The sequence below is a fragment of the Vulpes lagopus genome, chromosome 10 (assembly GCF_018345385.1).
Source record: "Vulpes lagopus strain Blue_001 chromosome 10, ASM1834538v1, whole genome shotgun sequence".
In the NCBI taxonomy this organism is placed as follows: Eukaryota; Metazoa; Chordata; class Mammalia; order Carnivora; family Canidae; genus Vulpes; species Vulpes lagopus.
In genome coordinates, this window is record NC_054833.1 from 68,481,073 (window position 1) to 68,503,126 (window position 22,054).

General features: G+C 48.0%; 1 protein-coding gene across 2 annotated transcripts in view; it reads right to left on the bottom strand.

Moving 5' to 3' along the window:
* Nucleotides 1-1,968: 1,968 nt before the first annotated feature.
* NT5M (5',3'-nucleotidase, mitochondrial) overlaps nt 1,969-22,054 on the bottom strand; it is a 47,199-nt gene continuing 27,113 nt past the window's right edge. Inside the window, exons 4-5 of one of the 2 annotated variants that reach the window (XM_041772204.1) lie at nt 13,085-13,217; nt 1,969-11,325 (exon numbers count right to left, since the gene is read on the bottom strand). In XM_041772204.1, the coding sequence (XP_041628138.1) occupies nt 11,183-11,325; nt 13,085-13,217 (276 nt within the window). In that variant the 3' untranslated portion in view covers nt 1,969-11,182. The remainder of the gene's footprint in view (nt 11,326-13,084; nt 13,218-22,054) is intronic. The other variant, XM_041772205.1, reaches the window with a different exon arrangement.

Consider the following 22,054-nt stretch of genomic DNA (forward strand, 5'->3'; position numbering starts at 1 on the left):
TTCTGGTCCCTTTGCCACCTCACAGGTTCCCTGTAGAACTGGGCTCTTCCTTCAGTCCTGGACATCACACCGTGGGAGGAGAGGCTGGGCCATCGAGGTCAGGGCAGTGATATGGGAGGGTGTTGACCACTCCCTGGCTGCGGCCATCGGCCACCAACCAGCTGTAGGGAGGGCCATGGGTGACTGGGGCTTCAGAGGCCCTATCTGCGATGGCAGAGTTGGACTACAGAGTTGTTCTCAGAGAGTCTGTCTCTTCTTTCTCTGAGAACCTGGGTGGAACCACATGTCCTCCTGTCCTGACTCATGGGACTGTCAGAATGGCTGGCACAGTCTATATCCCAGGACCTCTTGCCCAGGCTGCCGGTGGCCCCAGGGGCTGTGAGGCCAGCACCACCACCACCCCACCCCCGCCAGGCTCTCAGAGTCCCTCCTTTCTAATTCTGGATGGTAACCCAATGTGAGTCGGGGATTCTTAATATTTCCTGGATCATAGACTTCTTTGAAAGTCAGATAAGGGGATCCCTGGATGGCTCAGCGGTTTAGCACCTGCCCTCAGCCCAGGGTGTGATCCTGGAGTCCCGGGATCAAGTTCCATATCAGGCTCCCTGCGTGGAGCCTGCTTCTCCCTCTGCCTGTGTCTCTGCCTCTCTCTGTGTCTCTCATGAATAAATAAAATCTTTTTTAAAAAGTCGGATAAAACTGACAGACCCTCTCCCTAGTAGGGCACCCAGAGCAAGGTTAAGAGCACCTGTTTATGGTGATTTATGTTCTTCATATGGTTTAGAGGTTAAGAGCAGAATTGGCATCAGATGGACCCAAGTTCAAATCCCGACCCTGCTAGGATTCACTATCCCTGGGTACATCCTGGGTTTTCCATCTGCAAAATGGATGTATTGATAGCACACACCTCAAGGATTAGATAATTTATATATACCACTTGGGAGATGCTTGGCACTCGGTAACCATCGGCAAACCCAGACTCACCCGCTACATACATGCCTTCCCTGCACTTGGGAGACAATCCCTCCCAGCTCTCACCTCCTCAGCCAGAAGAGGCCTCCCTTTGCCATCTTGTCCCCACTCTCCCAGCCCCCTAGCCCTGCCTTCCAAATGTTATCTCTCATAGCTATCCTGCTTTTTCCTATTCCCCTTACTCCCACTGGGGAGCAAGGCTCTTGAACTTGGTCTAACAATCAACAACTTTGCCATTGTTCTTTCTTCTTTTTTCTTTTCTTTTCTTAAGATTTTATTTATTTATTCTAGAGAGACATAGAGAGAGACAGAGGCAGAGACACTAGCAGAGGAATAAGCAGGCTCCAGGGAGCAGGGATAAGGGACTTGATCCCGGAACTCCGGGATCACACCCTGAGCTGAAGGCAGATGCTCAAGCGCTGAGCCACCCAAGTGTCCCTCTATTCTATTTAGAACCTTCCTGAGTCATTACCATTTATGTGTGTTCCTTCAAGACAGGATTGTGGGTCTCATCTATGGAGATTTTTCTCCAGATTTTTAACCCATTCACATCTATTGCAATTATTGAAATCTTTGGACTTACTCCTGATATTACTTCTGTATTCTATTTATGTTTTGTTTTTTCCTTTTTCCACATATTTTTTAGATTTCACTTTTTCCATTTCAGTTTTTCCTTCTAATAGCTTACAAGTTATATATTCTATTTCTATTTTTGTGGAGATTTCCCTCAATATTTTCATGCACATACTTAAGTCTTATTATACCAGTACTAGAATATCAGAATCTATATCCACCCTCCCCCCAAACATAGTTTTAATATAGATATAAATTTATATAAATATAATATATATTAAAATATATAAATATAACATATAAATATAATAAATATAAAACAAAAGTTTTAATATACTTTTACTCTCCTCCGTTCCATAACTCCTTAACTCCCTTGTTGATATCTGTGATTTTAGCTCCAGATTGTTACACAACCAACACTTATTTAGAATTAATATATTTTATTGGTTCTTGTATTTCATTTCTTGGATTATTTTTTCTTCTTGCTAGAGTGCATCAATTGGTATTATTTTCAAAAGGGAATTTTTTTCAACACTAAACATTACAAGATATCACATGGCTTCAGGATGTGGTTTTATTCTTACATTTAGCTGGGTATAGAATTGTTTGAAATTGTTTTCCCTTAGATTTTGAAGACAATTACTTCATTTTATTCTTGCTTCTAGCAGTATGTAGTTTGCAAGTAGCCTGGTTTCTGTCTAGAATTTAGAATTTGTTATCAAATTTCTAAAATGTCAATACTCTGTCCAGTAGTGAATCTCTTTCCATTCATCCTGCCTGGTACTGGTGACCTATTTTACTCAGAGTTCTAGGACACAACCTCAATCCTGGACAATTTATCCCCCACATTAGTCTCCTTTTGGGCTAGGAAGCAAAATTTCATTCTTTGTATCCCCTCACTTTTATCTTGTCCCTTCCATCTCTTTATCCTTTTAGCGTTGCAATCTAACAGTCCTCAACTTAATCTTCCAACTCACTATTTACTCTTCAGCTATGTCCACTCTACTATTCAGCGTATTTATTGTTTTTCTATGACTAGATTTTAGTTTTCCAAATTCTCTAGTTTATGTTTTCGAGGGCCCAATATTCTACTACAGCTCTCTAAGGATATTGACCACACCTGTTCTAAATTGTTCTGGTGACATAACTCCCTTGGAGTTTGAGGCCATGATTCATGGGGTTCATCCTTGTATCTGAGTTTCATTCTAACCACAGGCACCAAATCAGTTTCCCACAGTCTGCCTTCACTCATTTTGGGGGAATAGAATGTACCACTGTGCAATCCCTAGTGCTCTGTGCACGGGGCTCTCCATTCTTCCTGGGTGTTGCCAGCTTTTGGGGACACTGCCTACCTCTTCAACTATAGCACCCACACTTGCTCCTCCCCGCTCCCCCCAAACACAGGTACCTGTGTTCTCTGCTTGACCCATGTGTGTGCGTGAGTGGCACATACACATGGGTGGCAGGGATGGGGGTTCAGCTCACCTGCTGGCTCCCACTGAGGTGCTCTATAAGCAGTTGCTCTGCCAGAAGCCCAGGCCCTCTTGAGTCCCTAGAACCCCCCCCCCCCCTGCAGGGCCTCTGGCCACCCCTCTCTCATGAGGCCAACTACCCTCCACCCTTAAGGTGTTAGGCAGTTTCTGGTTCATCAGCAGCACCATTCCTATTTTTCACGTAGTTGAGATTTGGGACATTGTACAGAGGCTTCATTGTGAGTCAGCCGCCACTTGACCCCTCCACGTTTGTGTGTTGTGGGAGTTTTCAACTCTGAGCAGCAGCTCTGGGGGGCAGGAATGGCATGTAGCTGGATGGAACCGAGCTGGATGGAACCGAGGCTCCACTTTCTCAGCTTCAATTTTTGCAAAATTAAAACCAGTTTATCCTTGTCTTATAGTCATATGAGAAGATTAGTGACATGATAAAGTGTCTGGAATACACTCAGCAAGTGCTGGATCCTTCCCCCTTCCAACTCTTTCAACTACTAGATGGGAAAGGCCTCCCTAGAGCTTAGTCATGAAGGCCCTGGTTCAGGCAGTTAGTGCCATTAGCGCCAAGCAGCTCAGAAGAGGGAGGTGTCCCAGGGGCCTGGAGCAGTCTGTGAGAACTTTCTGGGGGATGGCAGGGGGGAGCAGGGCTGAAATGAACGGACAGGAAAGGGGGGGGAATTGCAAGCTGTGGGAGTGGGGCGGGATAGGAGAACAGGACAAGGTCAAGGCTGGGAATGATGAGCAAACAATGATAAACCATGTTCAGAACCAGAGGCCAGGGGCTCAAGTGCCATCAGTGGCCAGGAAATAACTCCAATGTGTGGACAGGCCTGGGTTGTGGAGGGAGTAGAGACAAATCCTCCAGCACACACAGGAGTGAGCACCTTCATCCAAAAGCTCTGCTCTGCACTTGAGTGGGCAGGTGTAAAAGTTCCCCTGAAAAGACGCTGTTAGCGAATGGAACAGCCTCATGACTCCAGCTTGCACCTCTGGCTTGCATGGGGTGCCTTGTGAAGGAGGGAAGGCAGGAAGCACAGAGGGGACCCCACAGCAGTGGCATCTCCATGAGGACAGCGGCCTATAATGTCTTTCAGCGCCTGCATCCTCCCCTAGCCCGGCCACCAGGGCCCACGGCCTCCCTCCTACTCTCTCCTGGGAGCTAGAACTGCTCCCACAGCACTGTGCTCCTTCAGGTGAGGGTCACAGCTGATGCTGTTCACCCATCTACTCAGTCATCAGTAGCTGAGGTCCCCTCTGTGCCCAGCCCAGGCTCTAAGGAGACTGACCACACCTGCGAGCATACAGGGGGTCAGAAAGAGACGCTGGTAGCTGGGAATACCAGTATGGGACCAGAATATGAGGCAGGTCTGGTCCAGGAGGCAGACCAGTGGGGAGGGCGATGGGGGGGGGGGGGTGCAGCAGGGAGGCACGAGCGGCCAGGCCTGGTCCTCTGGCGCCATCCCGTGGTCATCTGTGTAAACTGCAGCTCCCACACCACAGCCTGTATCCACCTGTTACCTGCGCTTGCAAAAGAGGATCCCAGCCAGGGAGGATGCTGCAGAATCGAGTGGAGCACCCTTCACATCACAGGCTGCACCTCCTCAGCCCCACTTCTCTTCCAGCCTCTACATCTTAAGTACCCACATCATTTCGGTCTTCTTTTATGCCCCCGCCTCTGCTTCCAAACCAGCTTCATGGACTCTAACCCAGGATTTTAAGAATTTCATCCAAATCGCCAACAAGGCTGAGGTGTTCACTGGACAGGTAATTTGGTTCCTACTTCTATGCATTTGTATCCGTAAGAGTCATTTTGTCACAGGCCCCAGACTCTTTAGAGAGTTGTAATTCTGGAACTTGGGCTGGCATCTTCATCTCGGAGGCCTGGCCACCAGGCATGGGCAACTCTGGATGAAAACCTGCAAATTTAGGGCACCTAAGGGGCTCAGTTAAGCATCCGGCTCTTGACTTCAACTCAGGTCATGGACTCTGGGCTGTGGGATCAAGCCCTGCTTTGGGCTCTGCACTGAGCATGAGCCTGCTTAAGATTCTCTCTCCCTCTGCCCCCTGCTCACACTTTCTTCTCTCTCTCTCTCTCTCTCTCTCTCTCTCTCTCTCTCACACACACACACACACACACACACACACACACTGCAACTGCAGCCACCTCGAACCAGCCCTTCATTCCCACAGATGCTGCAAGGCCTGGAAAGACAGCAGCCTTCCTCCCCACCAGGAGATTGGCAGTCAGGGTTGGCAGGAAAGCTCTCTGGAAAAGAGCAGGAAACATGTGTGAAGACACAGGTAAGATGCATTCAAGGAGCCACAAAAAAGTCCAGGGTATCCGAGGGATGTGGGCAGGGGCAGGTCAGGAAGGGTCTTCCTTGAAGGCTGGAGTCCCTCCACCTTACCCTCAGGGAGCCCGGGACATGCTGAGTACAGGCCGAGGCTGCCCTGGGACCTGCACAAGTTCCTGACTCGGAAGGAGGAGGTCTTTTCCCTTTGGATCCTCTGAAGTTCTTGAGGGTGGCTGGTGTTTGAAGTTTGTGGCTAGAAACAGGGTTTCCTGCCCTGTTTCTAGGGCAGGAAACCCTGGGCAAGCTGGACACACACAGGTCCTTGGCCTGTCAGACACCCAGGGCCCCACCTTGTCCACAACAGCCTGGGAGGAAGGGGCAAGAAAAGCCAGTCCAGGAGGGCCAGAAGGGAGCTTAGGGAATTTGGCCCTTTCTTCTTTCCCTGCAACTGCCTGCCTGTACCCTCACTCATCACTTGCATCCCCGACTCCACCCGCACCCCACCTCCCACACACACACAATTTCAAGAGTGGGCTGTGCTGCCACCTGGTGGCCAAGCTGGGACAAGTGCCCCTGGTTCCCATCAGATCCTCCAGAGCCCACCTGTGGGATCCCAGTGGGGGTTCCCCACCACCGATTTCACCACCTTGTTTCACAGAGCAAGTCAGCTTCCTCCAGGGAGCAGCAACACCGTGGAATAAATGTCCCTATTTCCCGCAGCCCTATCTCCTGCAATCACGGAAGCTGACCACTCTGCAAACAGGCTGAGAGAAGCGGCTTCGCAGAGGGCCCATGACAAGCTGGCAGCAAAGCCACTCTCCAGACTCCCTGTTCCCAGGCCCTCCCATGCATGGCCAGCCTCCCTCAGGCTCTTCCCTGCAGGCTCTGGGGCGGAGCTCAGAGCCCATCTCTGCCCACTGGGTGGCCCAGGGCTGGTCAACCTTTCTAAGCCCCACTTCCTGGGCAGGTTGTGGAAAACCAAATACTAGGCTAACACTCTACAGATATGCAGATATGTGTGTTTGTTAACAGATATTTTTTTAATTGTCAACAAACTAACTCAGCCTCTTTCCACCTAAAATGGTCTTTGGTCTCCAACTCAGGCTTTTTCAAGAAGCATTTAACTCTAAGCCTTCCCTCCCTAGCGGGGCTGATATCACCTCTTGCTCTTCAGAGGGTCTCCCTCATTCCCATCCCTGCCTAGACGACATCTGAGTCCAGGAGCTGCCTCCTGCTTGGGGCACAGATCATGACTTGAGGCCATGCTTGTACTACCGAGCCCCTGCTTTGGGGTAATGTGGCTCTGTTCTCGGCCCAGCCAGACTGGGTGGTCCCCTGCAGCCCTCGGCCCAAGGGCCACTTTGCCCCTCCTCAGTGGCCACCTGAGTTCCTAGCCAGGGTCCTCCTCCATCTTCTGCATCCCCCTGCACAGGTGGCATGCAGGGATGCTGAATTCATTCATTTATTTGTCAGAGGGAGAGTCAGGATCTTGGGGACCACAGAGGGAGAGTCGGGATCTTGGGGACCACCTCAGCCTCACCTGCTTGGAAGCTCCTTGCTTGTGAAACTGGCCTCCTCAACCAGCTGGGTTTGCTGCTGAATTTCCTACATCCCTCTCACCCCTGACACACTTCAGGGGTCCTCTCCCAGGAACCCCACTCCCCTCGCTCTAGCTGTGGTCACTCATCCCAGCGCCAGCAGGCCACTTTCTCTCTAGCAGGGACTTAGGCAGGCCATTGCCTCCTTCTTGATCACCTCCATGGGCTTCCTATTTTAGACACCTGCCTGCCTTTCCCTGGGGCAGTAGGACCCCTGGCTTTGCCTCAATGGCAGGTCTGCCGGGAGTCGGGAGCAACAGCTCGTGTACCAAGTGTCGTGCATGCTCTCTGCTACGTTCCCCCTTCTTCCTGGTCACAGGGGAGTCCGTGAGCTTCCTCATCCTCCCCCAGTCGCCCCCTCCTCCTCTTCTACCCCCTTCTCTCTCCTTGGGCTCAGCCAACTCTTCTGACTTCTAGGCAATGCACAGTTCTGGCCTGAACCTTTCTGACCTGCCCTCAGTTGTGCCGCAGACTGAGTACCTGGACACTCACCTTCACGTGGAGGCCCATCCCTTGAGCACTGACTCAGCTTTAGCCATGGACCCCTGAGTCCTTGGGAAGCTCTGGATTGGAGCTCTGGTCACAAGCCCCAGAGCACGGTGGCCTGGACTATAATCCTGGTGGCACCACTGACCTGGCAAGGCCTTGGTCGGGACCCCGGACTCTGCTGAGACCACAGCCCCATCAGCCAGGTGGGAATGACCGCAAGAGGGTGGTTAGGAGGCCACAGAACGTGCCCAGCACCCCTGGAATGCGGTAAGCACTAAGGAAACTATCATTGCTAAGGTTGTGGTATTGGAATGGGTCCCAGTGGGGACACCATGACTCAAAAGAGTAAAGAAACTACACTGAGTCTCTTTGCTTGAAACCCGCAGCTAATCTGGAGCCCATGGCTCCTTCCAGGGGTTCTGGTCCTAGGACCCAGAACATTCCCGGTATCTTCAAAGGGGTAAATCTCCACTCCTGCCAAAAGCCACCTCATCTCAGGGCAGGACAAGCAGGCTCTCCTACCGGGAGGGGGACTTCCTGCCCTGTAGTTCAACTCAATGGGTCTAAAGCAAAACATGCTTCTCAGGCTTTGAAGAAAATCACCTTCATTTCAATTGTGTGTGTTCCGTTCGACCACCACCATCACAAAATCATAAGGCCATGCTGTCCTGTCATCCTCTGCTGAGGTGTCCCTCCCTCCTGGCACAGTGAGGGCATTGACAGCACCCACAGCAGAGTGAGTGTCAGCGGGCAGGCAGCCTCTCCTTGCTGGTTACCTGCCCAGGCTCCACCTCCCAGCTCCCCCCGCCCCCATCTCTTCACCTTCCAGTTCTGGGGCTTCTTCTCTCCTATACTGGCTGCTTCTTGGCAACAACTTCCAGCCCCAGGGCCTTTGCAATGCCTCCCCTCAGCTGAAAGGGCTCTACCTTCTTCTACCCAGACCTCAGTCAATGCCCCCTGCTGGAAGGGACCTCTCCAGGACATCAGGCTGGCCAGGGCCCCACCCCACTTACCCTTGTGCAGCCCTCAGACCTATCCTGGAGAGCTGGTTGTAATTACAGTGAGCTCTGGATGGCTTGTCTAGTGGAGCCACATTCCAAAGCACTGACTAAAGCAATCTTTCCCCCGCAATTATTTTTTTCTCCTTTAAAAGTGTTAGGCAGCTGAAGCGGTGAGTGCTATACCTCAGGGTGAGTGATCTTCGATGAATAAAGAATGAATTCAGCAATTTGTAGCTTTGGAGTTTTTAAACTGGCCTTTAAAACTCCCGGTGGCCATAAGTTTAAAAGGAAAGGTTTTGGAAGACTGGGAGCACAGCACCCTTGCCATAGCTCTGTGAGGAGCAGGTGTAGGATCAGGACCCACCACGGGCGGAAGCAGACAGCAAGGGCTGGCAGATGCAAGAGGGAGGGAGTCCCCGAAAGGGTGCTCTGTGACCTGGCCTCCCCTCCCATGCCCCTCCTCATGCCCATGGCCCTAGAGCTCCATGCAGGTCACCAGGGGCCAGGAGCATGGGAGGAAAAGGCTGCAGGAGGTGAACAAAGGAGTCTCTCTGCCCCAGGCAGGGCACCATCCAGAGCAACTATCTCCTGTGGCTGAAGTAGCCTGTCCACCATCCGTGGGGCCCTAAAGCTAATGTTGAGGGAACAGGCTATCCCAGAGGTACCAGCACCCATGGGTCCAGCAACACCAGCATGAGGATGAGGGGGGAATCCTTTCACTGCTGCCATCACTACACGAAGAAGAGCTCCCTTGCATCTACACACCCCACATCCCCACCCCCCTCCTACTCCATGCTTGGGACACCCTCTGGGGAGGAACCAGATGTGGCCGAGAAAAACCTGATGGGATTAACTTTCCATCCTCAGCAGAAAGAAGCCCCAAGATAGATATGAGTGAAGCAGCTTTTTGTTTTGAGGGCACCAGGCTGGGTCTGGTTCACTGCCATGGCCTTGAGCTAGCACCAACAGCATGACCAGAGCAGCAGGTGCTCCAGCAGGAGGAGGCTCCTAGCCTTCTCAGCAAGTCAAAGGCTGCGATGCCGTGCCAGTCCCAAGCTATGGGATCCTAGGGGATCTATGCATGACCACTAGGCAGGGGAGGCTCTTCAGAGAGGGTGTGAAGGCCCAGGGGCAAGCAACCCCAGGCTGGCAACCACAAGGTATGGAGGCCACAAGACACAGGCCTAGGAAGAAAAGCATACCATGCAGGTGACATGGTCTTCTGGCCCTTAGACAGTGGCCGTGTCCTCGACTGGGCAGCAATAGAGGGACTGAGGGTCTTTGGGAAGCAGCTGGGGAGCCCGCCCCCCAGGCTCTGACTTCCCTACAGAGCCAGAGGCTAGGATGGCCAGGATCCCCCCTTTGCCCCCACACTGCCCTGGTCAGGTCATGCAACCCCCAAATCCACTCCTCATAGGACGAACCCGCAGAGCCCTGGCCCCACCTGGAGGGATCCAGAAACTGACACAGGCAGCGCCATGGAAAACTGCCTTTGACCAAGCAAACAGTCCTTCCTTGCTCATCTGGATAGCCAGCTTGAGCTTCAGGCACTTTTCCCTCACCTTTTCTCCCATTTGGCCCTACCCTCTGGGGCAGCCCAAGCATGCCAGTCACAGAGGGCAGCCAGGAGACCCCCAGAAATGGACTATTAGAGGTTCCCTGCAGGGCAGTGATGGGGGCACAGCAAGTGAGAGGGGGAGGGCCTTGAAGAAAACCTAGGGAGGCAATGATGGGTTCACGTTGCCGCTTCCCACTGGGCCGAAGATAACAGAAGCCAAAAATAATACAAGAGAATAACATCACCCTGCCCCCTTTACACAGCTCCCGGGATCTCATTAGGAACCCGGTGTGGGAGAGGAGCAGAGAATGGGGGCCCCTGCTCTAAACTGTGTAGGGCAGGAGGGGCCGGAGGCCTGGGGGGCATGCGTGGGAAGGATGCAGTGAGGGGGATCGGTCAATGTGGTGGGGGGCCTACGCAGGGGGCCACCTGGCCACCAGCTCCTCTCTCAGCCTAGTCCTCCTTTGACACGCTGCACCCTTGGTCAAGTGGGCAGTGAGGTCGCACCTGCCTCAGCCCCCCTCATCAGTGCAGGGGCCACCCAAGTACTCACAAGATGTGCTGCTAGCTGGGTGCCCAGAGGCTAGACGCCAGAGGATCTCGGGCAGGGGCTAGAGGGGCCACATCCTCGGGCGACACGTGAACCGCATTTATTTTGCAGGCCTTCACCGAATGTTCAAGGCTGCCGAATGTGGGGCCCTGAGCAGGGCCCCAGGGACAGGAGAACGAGACACCTCCGAGCTGGCCCAAGGCAGGGTGGCGTGCTATGCACCCTGCACGGAGCCTGGGGGGCCGTGGAGCTCGGGGAGTGTTCGCTCGGGGTGCAGGGGGGAAGGGGCTGCACAGCCCAGAATGTAAGGACTCCTCCCACCTGCTCCTGCTCGCAGCCCTCACCCTGGAGCACCTGGCCAAGGGGTCACAGACCCGGTGGTGACAGCGGGACTTCCCTGAGGGATGGAGTTGGACTGCCGGCCCCTCGGCATCTTGGGTCTGGAGCCCTAACCCTGCACCGCCCAGCCACCCGTGTGTCTCGTCCAGGGCCCCGGGCCAGCCCTGCCCCGAGACCAGTTTAAGGCCTGGCAGGGCTGGGAGAGCAGGGAGACATGCAGGGGGCCTGGGCCATCTGAGAGGGAGCCCCCCACCCCCCAGGCTCCGAGCCGGGCACCCTGAGGTCAGGGGCCCCGCGGGGAAGCCCAGAGTGCAGTCCAGCTCAGCGGGGCCGCTTGCTGTCCAGAATGGCCTTCCAGTCATCGGCCCACGAGTGCAGCCTGCGGCCGGGGCGCGGCAGCTGCAGGTGCCGGTTGTGGCAGGCTGTGAAGAGGATGTGCTCCCAGCTGGGGTTCGGCTCGGCCCCTGTGGGCAGGAAAGCAGCTCTTCAGCCCTGAGCCCGAGTCCCAAGGCCCCAGAGTGTCCTCAGGCAGAAGCTCACTTGACGTGACCACTCAAGGGCCTGTCTCCTGGGAGGTGGCCACCTTGCTGCAGATGACATACAGGAAGCACCCAGGGTGGCACCTGGCGGATGCATAGCACATGGGGACTTCTGTGCTTATCATCACCACGGCCACCAGCAGAGGCTGAGCCTGCTGACCCCCTGTCCCTTCCCCTCCCCGTGCTCTGCCTTCCTGAACTTACTGCCTGTTGGCCCTGGGCCCCGGGAGCCCCCCAAACTTGACTCCTTCCTGTCCATGTGTCCACACGCACACTTGGTGCTGCTCCTGCCCCTCACCTTATGGCCTGACTCCCTGGCTCCTCCTGCACAGGCCTCTTCCCTGATCCCCGTGGTTGGTCAGAGAAGCTGAGCGGAGCACCAGGCCGTCCATGTGCCCTGATTCTCCTTGTGAAACCACGTGGTTTAGGAGGTCAGGGGTGGGCACACCCACGAATTCTACCCTTTGGACACTGTGACTAGTGCAGAGATGGGTGTGTTTCCCGAGGCAGCTCCAAAAGCCATTAGGGAAGCAAAATTCTGTATTCTCCCACTGAGGTGTCCAAAGGAACAGGATTTGGTTTTTGTTTTGTTTTTTTAAGATTTATTTATTTATTCATGATAGACACACAGAGAGAGAGAGAGAGAGAGGCAGAGACACAGGAGGAGGGAGAAGCAGGCTCCATGCCGGGAGCCCGACCTGGGACTCGATCCCGGGACTCCAGGATCACGCCCAGGACCAAAGGCAGGCGCCAAACTGCTGAGCCACCCAGGGATCCCCAGGAACAGGATTTGACCCTGAAACCACTGATGGCTACCAAGAGGACAGAGCCTGCCTGTGAACAGAGATAATCCAAGGCAGAGCCAGGAGATAAACTGAATTTAGACCAATGTTCAAGCTCCTAGACTCACCGTGCCCAAAGCTTTCCTACCCCATTTTCCCAGGTGGGTGTGCTAATAAATTTCTCCTCTCCTTTCTAAACCAGTTTAAGGGCAGCCCAGGTGGCCCTGCAGTTTAGAGCTGCCTTCAGCCTGGGGTGTGATCCTGGAGACCCAGGATCGAGTCCCACGTCGGGCTCCCTGCATGGAGCCTGCTTCTCCCTCTGCCTGTGTCTCTGCCTCTCTCTCTCTCTCTCTCACTCTCTCTCGGTCTCTCATGAATAGATAAAAATAAAATCTTAAAATGAAAAATAAACCAGTTTAAGGTTCGTTGGGGTTTATTGGCAGGGAGTCACCTATAAGGAAAAGGGATAAATACAGTCCCCAAACCATCTTCAACTAAAGAAATGATGCTTTGCTTTTTTGTTTTGCATAGTAGGTTCACTCCAAATTGCTCTTGGGGAAAAAATGGCTTTGCTGCTCAAACCAAACATCTGGAAACCAGTCTGGACCTCATTTTACATAAGCAAGGCAAGGCTTCAAGGTGTAAAAGGAGTCATCCAAGGCCACCCAGTGAGTTACCCCAGAAGCTAGGACCTGCTTCTCTTGACTCCCAGCAGCACCCCTTCTGAGCCTGGATGCTGAGAATAACCTTGTCTCCCCAGTAGGGAAGAGGCTCGGCACTGGGCTGGAGGAGGCCTAATACACTGCTGGTGATTGAGTGGGGACCACTCAGGACAGGGGCTGTGAGGCCAGCCCCATGTGCGGTTTGTCCCGGGGGCTCACAGCTCCACACTCACTCCTCACCTGCCGCAGGCCACTTGCCTGTGATGTCTGGCCGGTCGTCTATAAGAAGGTCAGCAGAGACCACGGTCTTGTCTGTGGACAGTACAATCTGATCCAGAAAGTCAGGACCAAAGTGCTTCTCCACCCAGGCATACTGGAACACACACGGGTAGAGGGAGAAGAGAGTGCCATCAGACCTGGGCACAGACACAGCAGGCACACAGCCAGGCTTTCTCCAGGAAGAAAGGTTGCCATCTAAAAGATGTGATGATCCCACTGGCAGCAGGGAAAACACATAGTCAGACACACAGTCAGTTGTGTCCATGTCCCCCACAGCTCCAGTCCTGCACAGCCCACCACTTGTCCATGCCTGGTCTACACAACCCAACAGTCATGCCAGGAATGTCTCCTATGTTTCCCCTCCATGCATGACTCTGTTGGGTTCTAGGGACAGAGGCAAGGGGGGACAGAGCTCAAAGGTGCATTGAAACAAGTAATTAGATGACACATGAGAAACTGCCACTGAGCAGAAGTCTGCAGGGCCCCTGGCCTTTGTGCGGTGCTGTGTAGTGCAAAGGCAGGAGTGGTGGGGGGCTAATGTTCCCAGCTTACCTACTCCACAGACACTCATCACCCATAGCCTCATCTAAGCCTCAAACAGCTGATGAAGCAGACAATATTCTCTGCATTCAGTCTGTTATTCAACTAGTGTCTTCTGACCATCCACTAGGAATGTGTAGGAGAGACAATCTCATGCAATCCACATTCTAAATGGAGGAGACACAGCACACAGAGAGACAAGCAGGTTCAGGTGCATCAAGGGTTCCGTAGTAATAAAACAAGGAGCTCTGCTAGAGGTCAGGGAAGGAAAGCCTCTCTGAGAAGGGATGTCTGTAACTGGCCCGGCATGACACCACAGAGCCTGGATATTAAAGGTCTAGAAGGCTCCACACAGAGGAAGCAATGAATGCAAGCTGTGTTGGGCAGGAACACACTTTGGTGTTTATCTGAGTGACTGGAGTGCAGAGTAGAGGGGAGCAGGAGGAAAGACAGAGGCAGGGGGCAGGCCAGGTCCCCTCGGGCCTCACAGGCCATGGTGGAGAGATTCTATTTGTTCTAAGTCCGCCAGGCATCCAGGAGAGCTTAGTTTCACAAACTGTCTACGGCAAAGGACTGGTTGTTTTCTTAATTTCCAATTTATTGTGGACCCCTTTGTCTGTAAGATATGAAATCCATATCTTCTACCCATTTCTCGACCGCATTTTTGTTTTTTTGGGTGTTGTTTGATAAGTTCTTTTCTGCAAAGAAGACATACAGATGGCCGAAAGACACATGAAAAAATGCTGTATATCACTCAGCATCAGGGAAATGCAAATGAAAACTACAAGGACATACCACGTCACACCAGTCACAGTGGCTAAAATTAACAAGTCAGGAAACAAGAAATGTTGGTAAGGATGCGGAGAAAGAGGAACCCTCCTGCACTGTTGGTGGGAATGCAAACTGGTACAGCCACTCGGGAAAACAGTATGAAGTTTCCTCAGAAAGCTAAAAACAGAGCTCCCCTATGACCCAGCAATTGCACTACTAGGTATTGATACAAACATAGTGATTCAAAGGGGCACCTGAATCCCAATGTTTATAGCAGCAATGTCCACAATAGCCAGACTATGGAAAGAGCCCAGATGTCCATCGACATGAATGTATAAAGAAGATGTGGTGTATATATATATATACACACACACAACAGAATTTTACTCAGCCATCAAAAAGAATGAAATCTTGCCATTTGCATCGACATGGATGGAACTAGAAGGTATTATACTAAGTGAAATAAGTCAGTGAGAGAAAGACAAATACCAGATGATCTCACTCATATGTGGAATTTAAGATACAAAACAGATGAACATGGGGGAATGGGAGGGAAAAATAAAATAAGACAAAAACAGACTCATAAGAGACTCAACACTAGGAAAGGAACTTAGGGTCACTGGAGGGGAGGAGGGTGAAGGGATGGGGTGACTGGGTGACGGGCATTAAGGAGGCCACATGATGTAATGAGCACTAAGTGTTATATACAACCGATGAATCACTAAACTCTACCTCTGAAACTAACAGTATACTATATGCTAATTAAATTGAATTTAAATTTAAAAATCTTTCATAGAGATACAAAATCCAATCACGTGTTTGAATGCTGCATCCATGTCAAATGGCCATGACAGTTTCCACTTACATCCAATTTCTGTGTTTCTGTGGACCACAAGTGGAGCAGCTCCAAACGTGGGTTTTATGTTGGAAAATGACTGCAGATGCACATATTTCAAAGGGTCATGGTGGCGAACAGACTCTGTACAGACAGACAAACTGAGGCTCAGAGAGATTCAGCAAGTGGCACTGGGTCTGCACTTCCAGAGCCCGCACGCTGTGCCCGCTGCCATGGGCCCTCCCAAGTGCAAGCCGTGACCAACTGTGGTCACTTCCCCTAAACAGGCCATGCTGCTCAGGGAGGGTCCTCAGCAAGTTACCCAGGCCATCCACAGTAAAATGGGGTGACAGTATTACCTCATGGGACTCCTCTGGGGATGAAATGGGAAAATGTACATAAAAGCCTTAGCACAGTGCCTGGCACAAAGAGAGTGCTCAGTACAGACAGCTGGACGAAGACTTCCAGCTGTTTGTCTTATCTCTCCTCTCCTATGGCTCTGTGTGTCCAAGCTGCAGGACCTCAAACAAACCACTCAACCTTCTAAGACTGTCTTCATGGTGTTGTTGATGTGATTACATTAAATCTATGTAGCACAGAGTAATGCCTGACACATAGTAAGTACTCAATAAATGTTATTAGAGTTAAACTTTAATGGTCCCAAATTATATATAAAAAGCTACTAGAACAAATAATTGTAGCAAAATAGCAGGATACAAGGTCAATACACAAAAATCACTTGCATTTCTATACACTTGGATGTTGAAATGAAAGAAATGCTTTATAATAGCACCAAAAATATGAAACAGGTTGGCTATACATTTACAAATAGTTCAGATGGTAAATTCTATGTTATTCACACTTCACCACCATTAAACATTTATGTTTTAAAAGATTTTATTTGTTTGAGAGAGAGAAAGAGAGCATGAGCAGGGGGAGGAGCAGAGGGACAGGAAGAGGGAGAGGAAGAGGGACATAATCTCCAGAAGATCCTCCTTGAGTGCAGAGCCCCACATGGGGCTCCATCCCACAACTCTGAGATCATGACCTGAGCTGGAACCAAGTCAGATGCTTAGCCAACTAAGCCACTCAGGTGCCCTGACAATTTGCTAAATAAAGAATAAAGCTGGAGAATTCACACTGTTTCCAAGAGGCACTATCAACTATAGTAACTGAGACAGAGTGGTATTCACATAAAGACAGATGTTTAGATCAAAGGAACAGAGTATATTTAGGAAACATACCCAAAGGTACCAAGGTAATTCAACATAGAAAGGGTAGGCTTCTCAACAGAGGAATATCTGGGTACCCGTGGATTAAAAAAAAAAGAGGAAGAAGAAAAAGAAAGAAAAATAAAAAAGCCTTCTATTTTTAACTCCTACACATATAAAAATTAACTCAAAATGGATCATAACCTATATATAAAACCCCAAATTATAAATGCTGCTCTTCAAAAACTACAGTTAAGAAAATGAAAAGACAAGTTATAGGCTGGGAGAAAATGTTAAAATGAGCATTAACTGATAAAGGACTTGTATCTAGAATAAAGATTTTTCCCAACTCAAAGACAAATATCCCAATGAAAAATCAGTCAAAAACATGAACGCTTTCTCAAAGAAGGCATACAGAGGACAAATAAGCACATAAGAGATACTCAGCATCATTAGTCATTAGGGAAACACAAATCAAAACCACAATGAGTTATCACGAGGAACCTACAAAGACAGCTGAAATTTAAAAGATTGACAATACTGAGTGCACACAAGACTGAGAAGCAACTGGGGACGCCTGGGTGGCTCAGCAGTTGAGCGTCTGCCTTTGGCTCAGGTCGTGATCCCAGAGTCCCAGGATCAAGTCCCACACTGGGCTCCCCAGAGGGAGCCTGCTTCTCCCGCTGCCTAGGTCTCTGCCTCTCTCCGTGTATCTCTCATGAATAAATAAATAAAATCCTTAAAAAAAAAAGACTGAGAAGCAACTGGACATATCATACATTGCTGGTAGGAATGCAAGACGGGATAGCCACTCTTAAAAACCGTCTGACAGTTACTTTAAAAGTTAAACATACACCCATCATACGAACCAGTCAATCCCACTCTTGCTATCTCCCCTAGAGAAATGAAAGCACATGTCCACCCAAAGATGTGGACATGAATGTCTATAGGAACTTTATTCACAAAAGCCAAAAGCTGGAAACACCTCCCCAAATGTCCATCAACTGGCAAATGAATAAACATGATGATACAGCCATACAGAATTATATTCAGCAAGGAATATATGACGCCTCTAAATGAAAGCCAGACACAAACTGTATGAGACCATACTATATGACATTGTGTAAAAAGCAAGAGTATAGGAATAAACAACATATCAGTCGTTCACTGATACCAATAACCCCCAGAGAGGGAGGGGAGAGGGAAAGGGGTTGACTGAAAGGGGCACAAAGGAACACTATTTTTTAAATTTACTTTATTTTTTAGGTTCACAGCAAAATTGAGAACAAAGTACAGAGAGTTCCCATATAATTCCTGTCTCCAAATGTGCACAACTTTCCCCATCATTGACATCCAACAACAGAGTGGGGCACTTGTTACACTCAAGGAACCTACATCAATGCATCGTAATCACCCAAAGTCCTTAATTTACATGAGGGTTCACTCTTGGTATTGTAAATTCTATGGGTTTGGACAGATGTATGACATGCATCTACCATGAATAACTTCAAGGACCTGAAAATACTTTGCTCTCCATTTATTAATCCCTCCCTCCCCACTAATCTCTGGAAACCACTGATCTTTTTACCTCCATAATTTTGCCTTTTCCAGAATGTCACAAAATTGGAATTATACAGTATTGTACCTTCTTCAGGTTGGCTTCTATCACTTAGTAATAAACAGGTTTCTCTATGTCTTTTAATGGCTTGATAGTTCATTTCTTTTTTAGTACTGAAAAATTTTCACTACCTGGGTGTACCACAGTTTATTTAACTATGTAGGGTATATTGGTTGCTTCCAAATCTTGGCTATCATGGATAACACTTCTATACACATCTGTGTACCAGGTTTTGAGTGGACATACGTTTTCCACTCATTTGGATAAATACCAAGGAGTGCGATTAGCAGATCATAGAGTTAAGAGTAGATTTAGTTTTGTGGGGATATAGCAAACTATCTTCCCAAGTGGTGTACCATTTTATATTCTCACCAGCAATTCCCTATTGTTCCACATCCTCTCCAGTATATGCTGTTGTCAGTGTATTGGATTTTGGCCTTTCTAATAGGTGCAGAGTAGTATCTCGTTGTTTTAATTTCAATTCCCTAATGACACAGGATATTGAACACCCTTTCATGTGCTTACTTGCCATCTGTAAATCCTCTTTGATAAGGTGACTGTTTAGGTCTTAAGATCATTTTTTCATCAGGCTGTCCATTATCTTATTGTTGAGTTTTCAGGATGCTTTGCATATCGTATATAACTGTCCCCTATCAGTTGTCTTTTGCAAATATTTTCTCCCAGTCTATGACTTGTCTTCTCATTCTCTTGACATCATATTTTGCAAAGCAGAAGTTTTCATTTTAATGAAGCTCAGCTTCTCGATTATTTCTTTCATGAATTGTTCCTTTGGTGTTGTATCTAAAAAGTCATCATATCTAAGGTCATTTAGATTTCCTCCTGTATTATTTATATCCTAAGAGTTTTATAGTTTTAAGTTCTACATTTAGAACTCTGATTTATTCTAATTTTTGTGAAGTGTGGAAAGTCTGTGTCTAGATTCTTTTTTTCTGGCACGTGGAGGTCCAGTTGTTCCAGCACCATTTGCCAAAAAGGCTATCTTTGCACCATCGCATTGCCTTTGCTCCTCTGGCAAAAAATCAGTTGACTACATTTATGTTGGTCTGGTTCTGGGTTCTCTATCCTGCTCCACCGATCTATCTATTCTTCCACCAATACCATTTTGTCTTGACTCCTATAGCTTTATAGTAAGTCTTAAAAATGGGTAACATCAGTCCACTAACTTCATTCTTCTTAAATATTATGTTGGCTGTTCTACGTCTTTTGCCTCTCCATACAAACTTTAGAATCAGTTTGTCAAAATCCACAAAATAACTGACTTAGATTCTGATTTGGTTTGCATCAAATCTATAGATCAAGTTGGGAAAAGTTGATATCCTGACAATATTGAGTCTTCCTATCCATGAATATGAAATAACTCTCCATTTATTTAGTTCTTTGATTTCTTTCATCAGAGATTTATAGTTTTCCTCATATAGATCTTCCATGTATTTTGTTAGTTCATATCTAAGTACTTCTGTCAGGGAGGTTACTGAAAATGGCATTTTTTAAATTTCCAATTCTATTTGTTCATTTCTGGCATATAGAAAAGAGATTAGAGTATTGCATATTAACCTGTATCCTGCAACCTTGTTATAACTGTCTATTAATTCAAGGAGGTGGGGGGGGTTGTTTCCTTTGTTTTGCTCTTTTAGATTTTCTACACAGATGATCATGTCATCAGTGAACAGAGGCAGTTTTATTTCTTCTTTCTCAATCTGTACACCTTTTATTTCCTTTTCTTATTTCATTAGCCAGGACTTCCAATACAAAGTTAAAAAGAAGCAGTGAGAGGGGACATCTCTGTCTTGTTCCTGATCTTGGTGAGAAAGCTTCTAGTTACTCACCATTAGTTATGATGGAAGCTGTGTGTTATTATTGGTAGATGTTCTTTAACAAGTTGGCTAAGCTCTCTATTCTTAGTTTGCTGAGAGTTGTTTTTTTTTTTTTTATCATGAATGGGTACTAGATTTTATCAAATGCTGTTTCTGCATTTATTGATATGATCATGTGATTTTCATCTTTAGCCAGATGATGTGGTGGATTATGTTAATTGATTTTAGAATGATCACATGTGCAGCCTTCCACATCTGGGATAAATCTCATTTGATCTTAGTGTATAATTCTCCTTAGATACTGTAAGATTTGACTTGCTATTCTGTTGAGGATTTTACCTTCTGTTTATGGAAGATACTGTTTTTTTTTAAGGTTTTATTTATTTATTCATGAGACACACACACAGAGAGGTAGAGACACGGGCAGAGGGAAAGGCAGGCTCCTTGCTGGGAGCCTGATGTGGGACTCAATCCCAGGACTCCGGGATCATTACCTGAGCCAAAAGCAGATGTTCAACCCCTGAACCACCCAGGTGTCCCAGATATACTGGTTTATGGTCTTCTTTTCTTATGATGTCTTTGTCTGGTTTTGACATTAGAGTAATGCTGGCCTCACAGAATGAGCTGCATATTCCTTCTATCTTCTGAGAGAGACTGTAAGGAATTGGTATAATTTCTTCTTTAAATTTTTTTCTTACATATTTGGTAAAATTCACTAGTGAACCCACTTGGGCCTGGTACTTTCTTTTTGAAAGGTTATAAATTATTGATTCAATTTCTCTAATAGGTACATGTCTCTTCAGACTGTTTCTAGGAGGGCACATGACGAGACGAGCACTGGGTGTTATATTACACATTGGCAAATTTAATTTTTTTTAAGATTGTTTATTTCTTCTTGTGATAGTTTGGCAGATTGTGTCAAGGAACTGTTCTCACATCTAGGTTATCAAATTTATGGACATAAAATTGTAGTATTTTTTTAAACTTTAAATGAGTTAATTGACACAATAACATAACACATTTGCCTCCCTGAGCCCCCACTACCCCCATAGTATTCCTTCATTATTCTTTTAATATCCATAGAATCTGGAATGATGTCCCCTCTTTCATTTCTAATATTAGTAATTTTTCTTCTTTTTCCTTAGTTAACCTGCCTAGTGTTCATTGATTTTATTGCATTTTTCAAAGGACCATCTATTGGTTTCATTGATTATCTCTATTGATTTCCTGTTTATTTTATTGAGTTTTGTTTTAATTTTTACTATTAATTTTCTTCTGCTCACATTGGATTTATTTTATTTTTTAAAAATTTTTATTTATGATAGTCACAGAGAGAGAGAGAGAGAGAGAGAAGCAGAGACATAGGCAGAGGGAGAAGCAGGCTCCATGCAACGGGAGACCGACGTGGGATTCGATCCCAGGTCTCCAGGATCGCACCCTGGGCCAAAGGCAGGTGCTAAACCGCTGCGCCACCCAGGGATCCCTCACATTGGATTTTTTTTCTTTTTTTTTCCCTCACATTGGATTTAATTTGCTCTTCTTTTTCTAGTTTCCTAAGGTACAAGCTTAGATCATTAATTTGAAATCTTTACTTTTTCTTTTTTTTAAATTTTTATTTATTTATGATAGTCACACACAGAGAGACAGAGAGAGAGAGAGAGAGAGAGGCAGAGACACAGGCAGAGGGAGAAGCAGGCTCCATGCACCGGGAGCCCCACATGGGATTTGATCCCGGGTCTCCAGGATCGCACCCTGGGCCAAAGGCAGGCGCCAAACCGCTGCGCCACCCAGGGATCCCTCTTTACTCTTTTCTAATGTATGCATTCATGCTATAAATGGTCCTCTAAGCACTGCTTTTACTGCATCCTACAAATTTTGAAAAGTTGTGTTTTCATTTTCACTTAGTTCTATTTTTTTATTTTCCATTGAGATCCTTCTTTGAATCATGTGTTATTTTGAAGTGTTTTGTTTAATCTCCAAAAAATTTTGGATTTTCCAGTTATCTTTCTTTACTGGTATCTAGTTTGAGAACATTATGATTTCTGTTACTTTAAGTTTGTAAGGTTTGTTTTGTAGCTCAGAATGTGGTCAGCTTTGATGAATGCTCCATCTGAGCTTGAG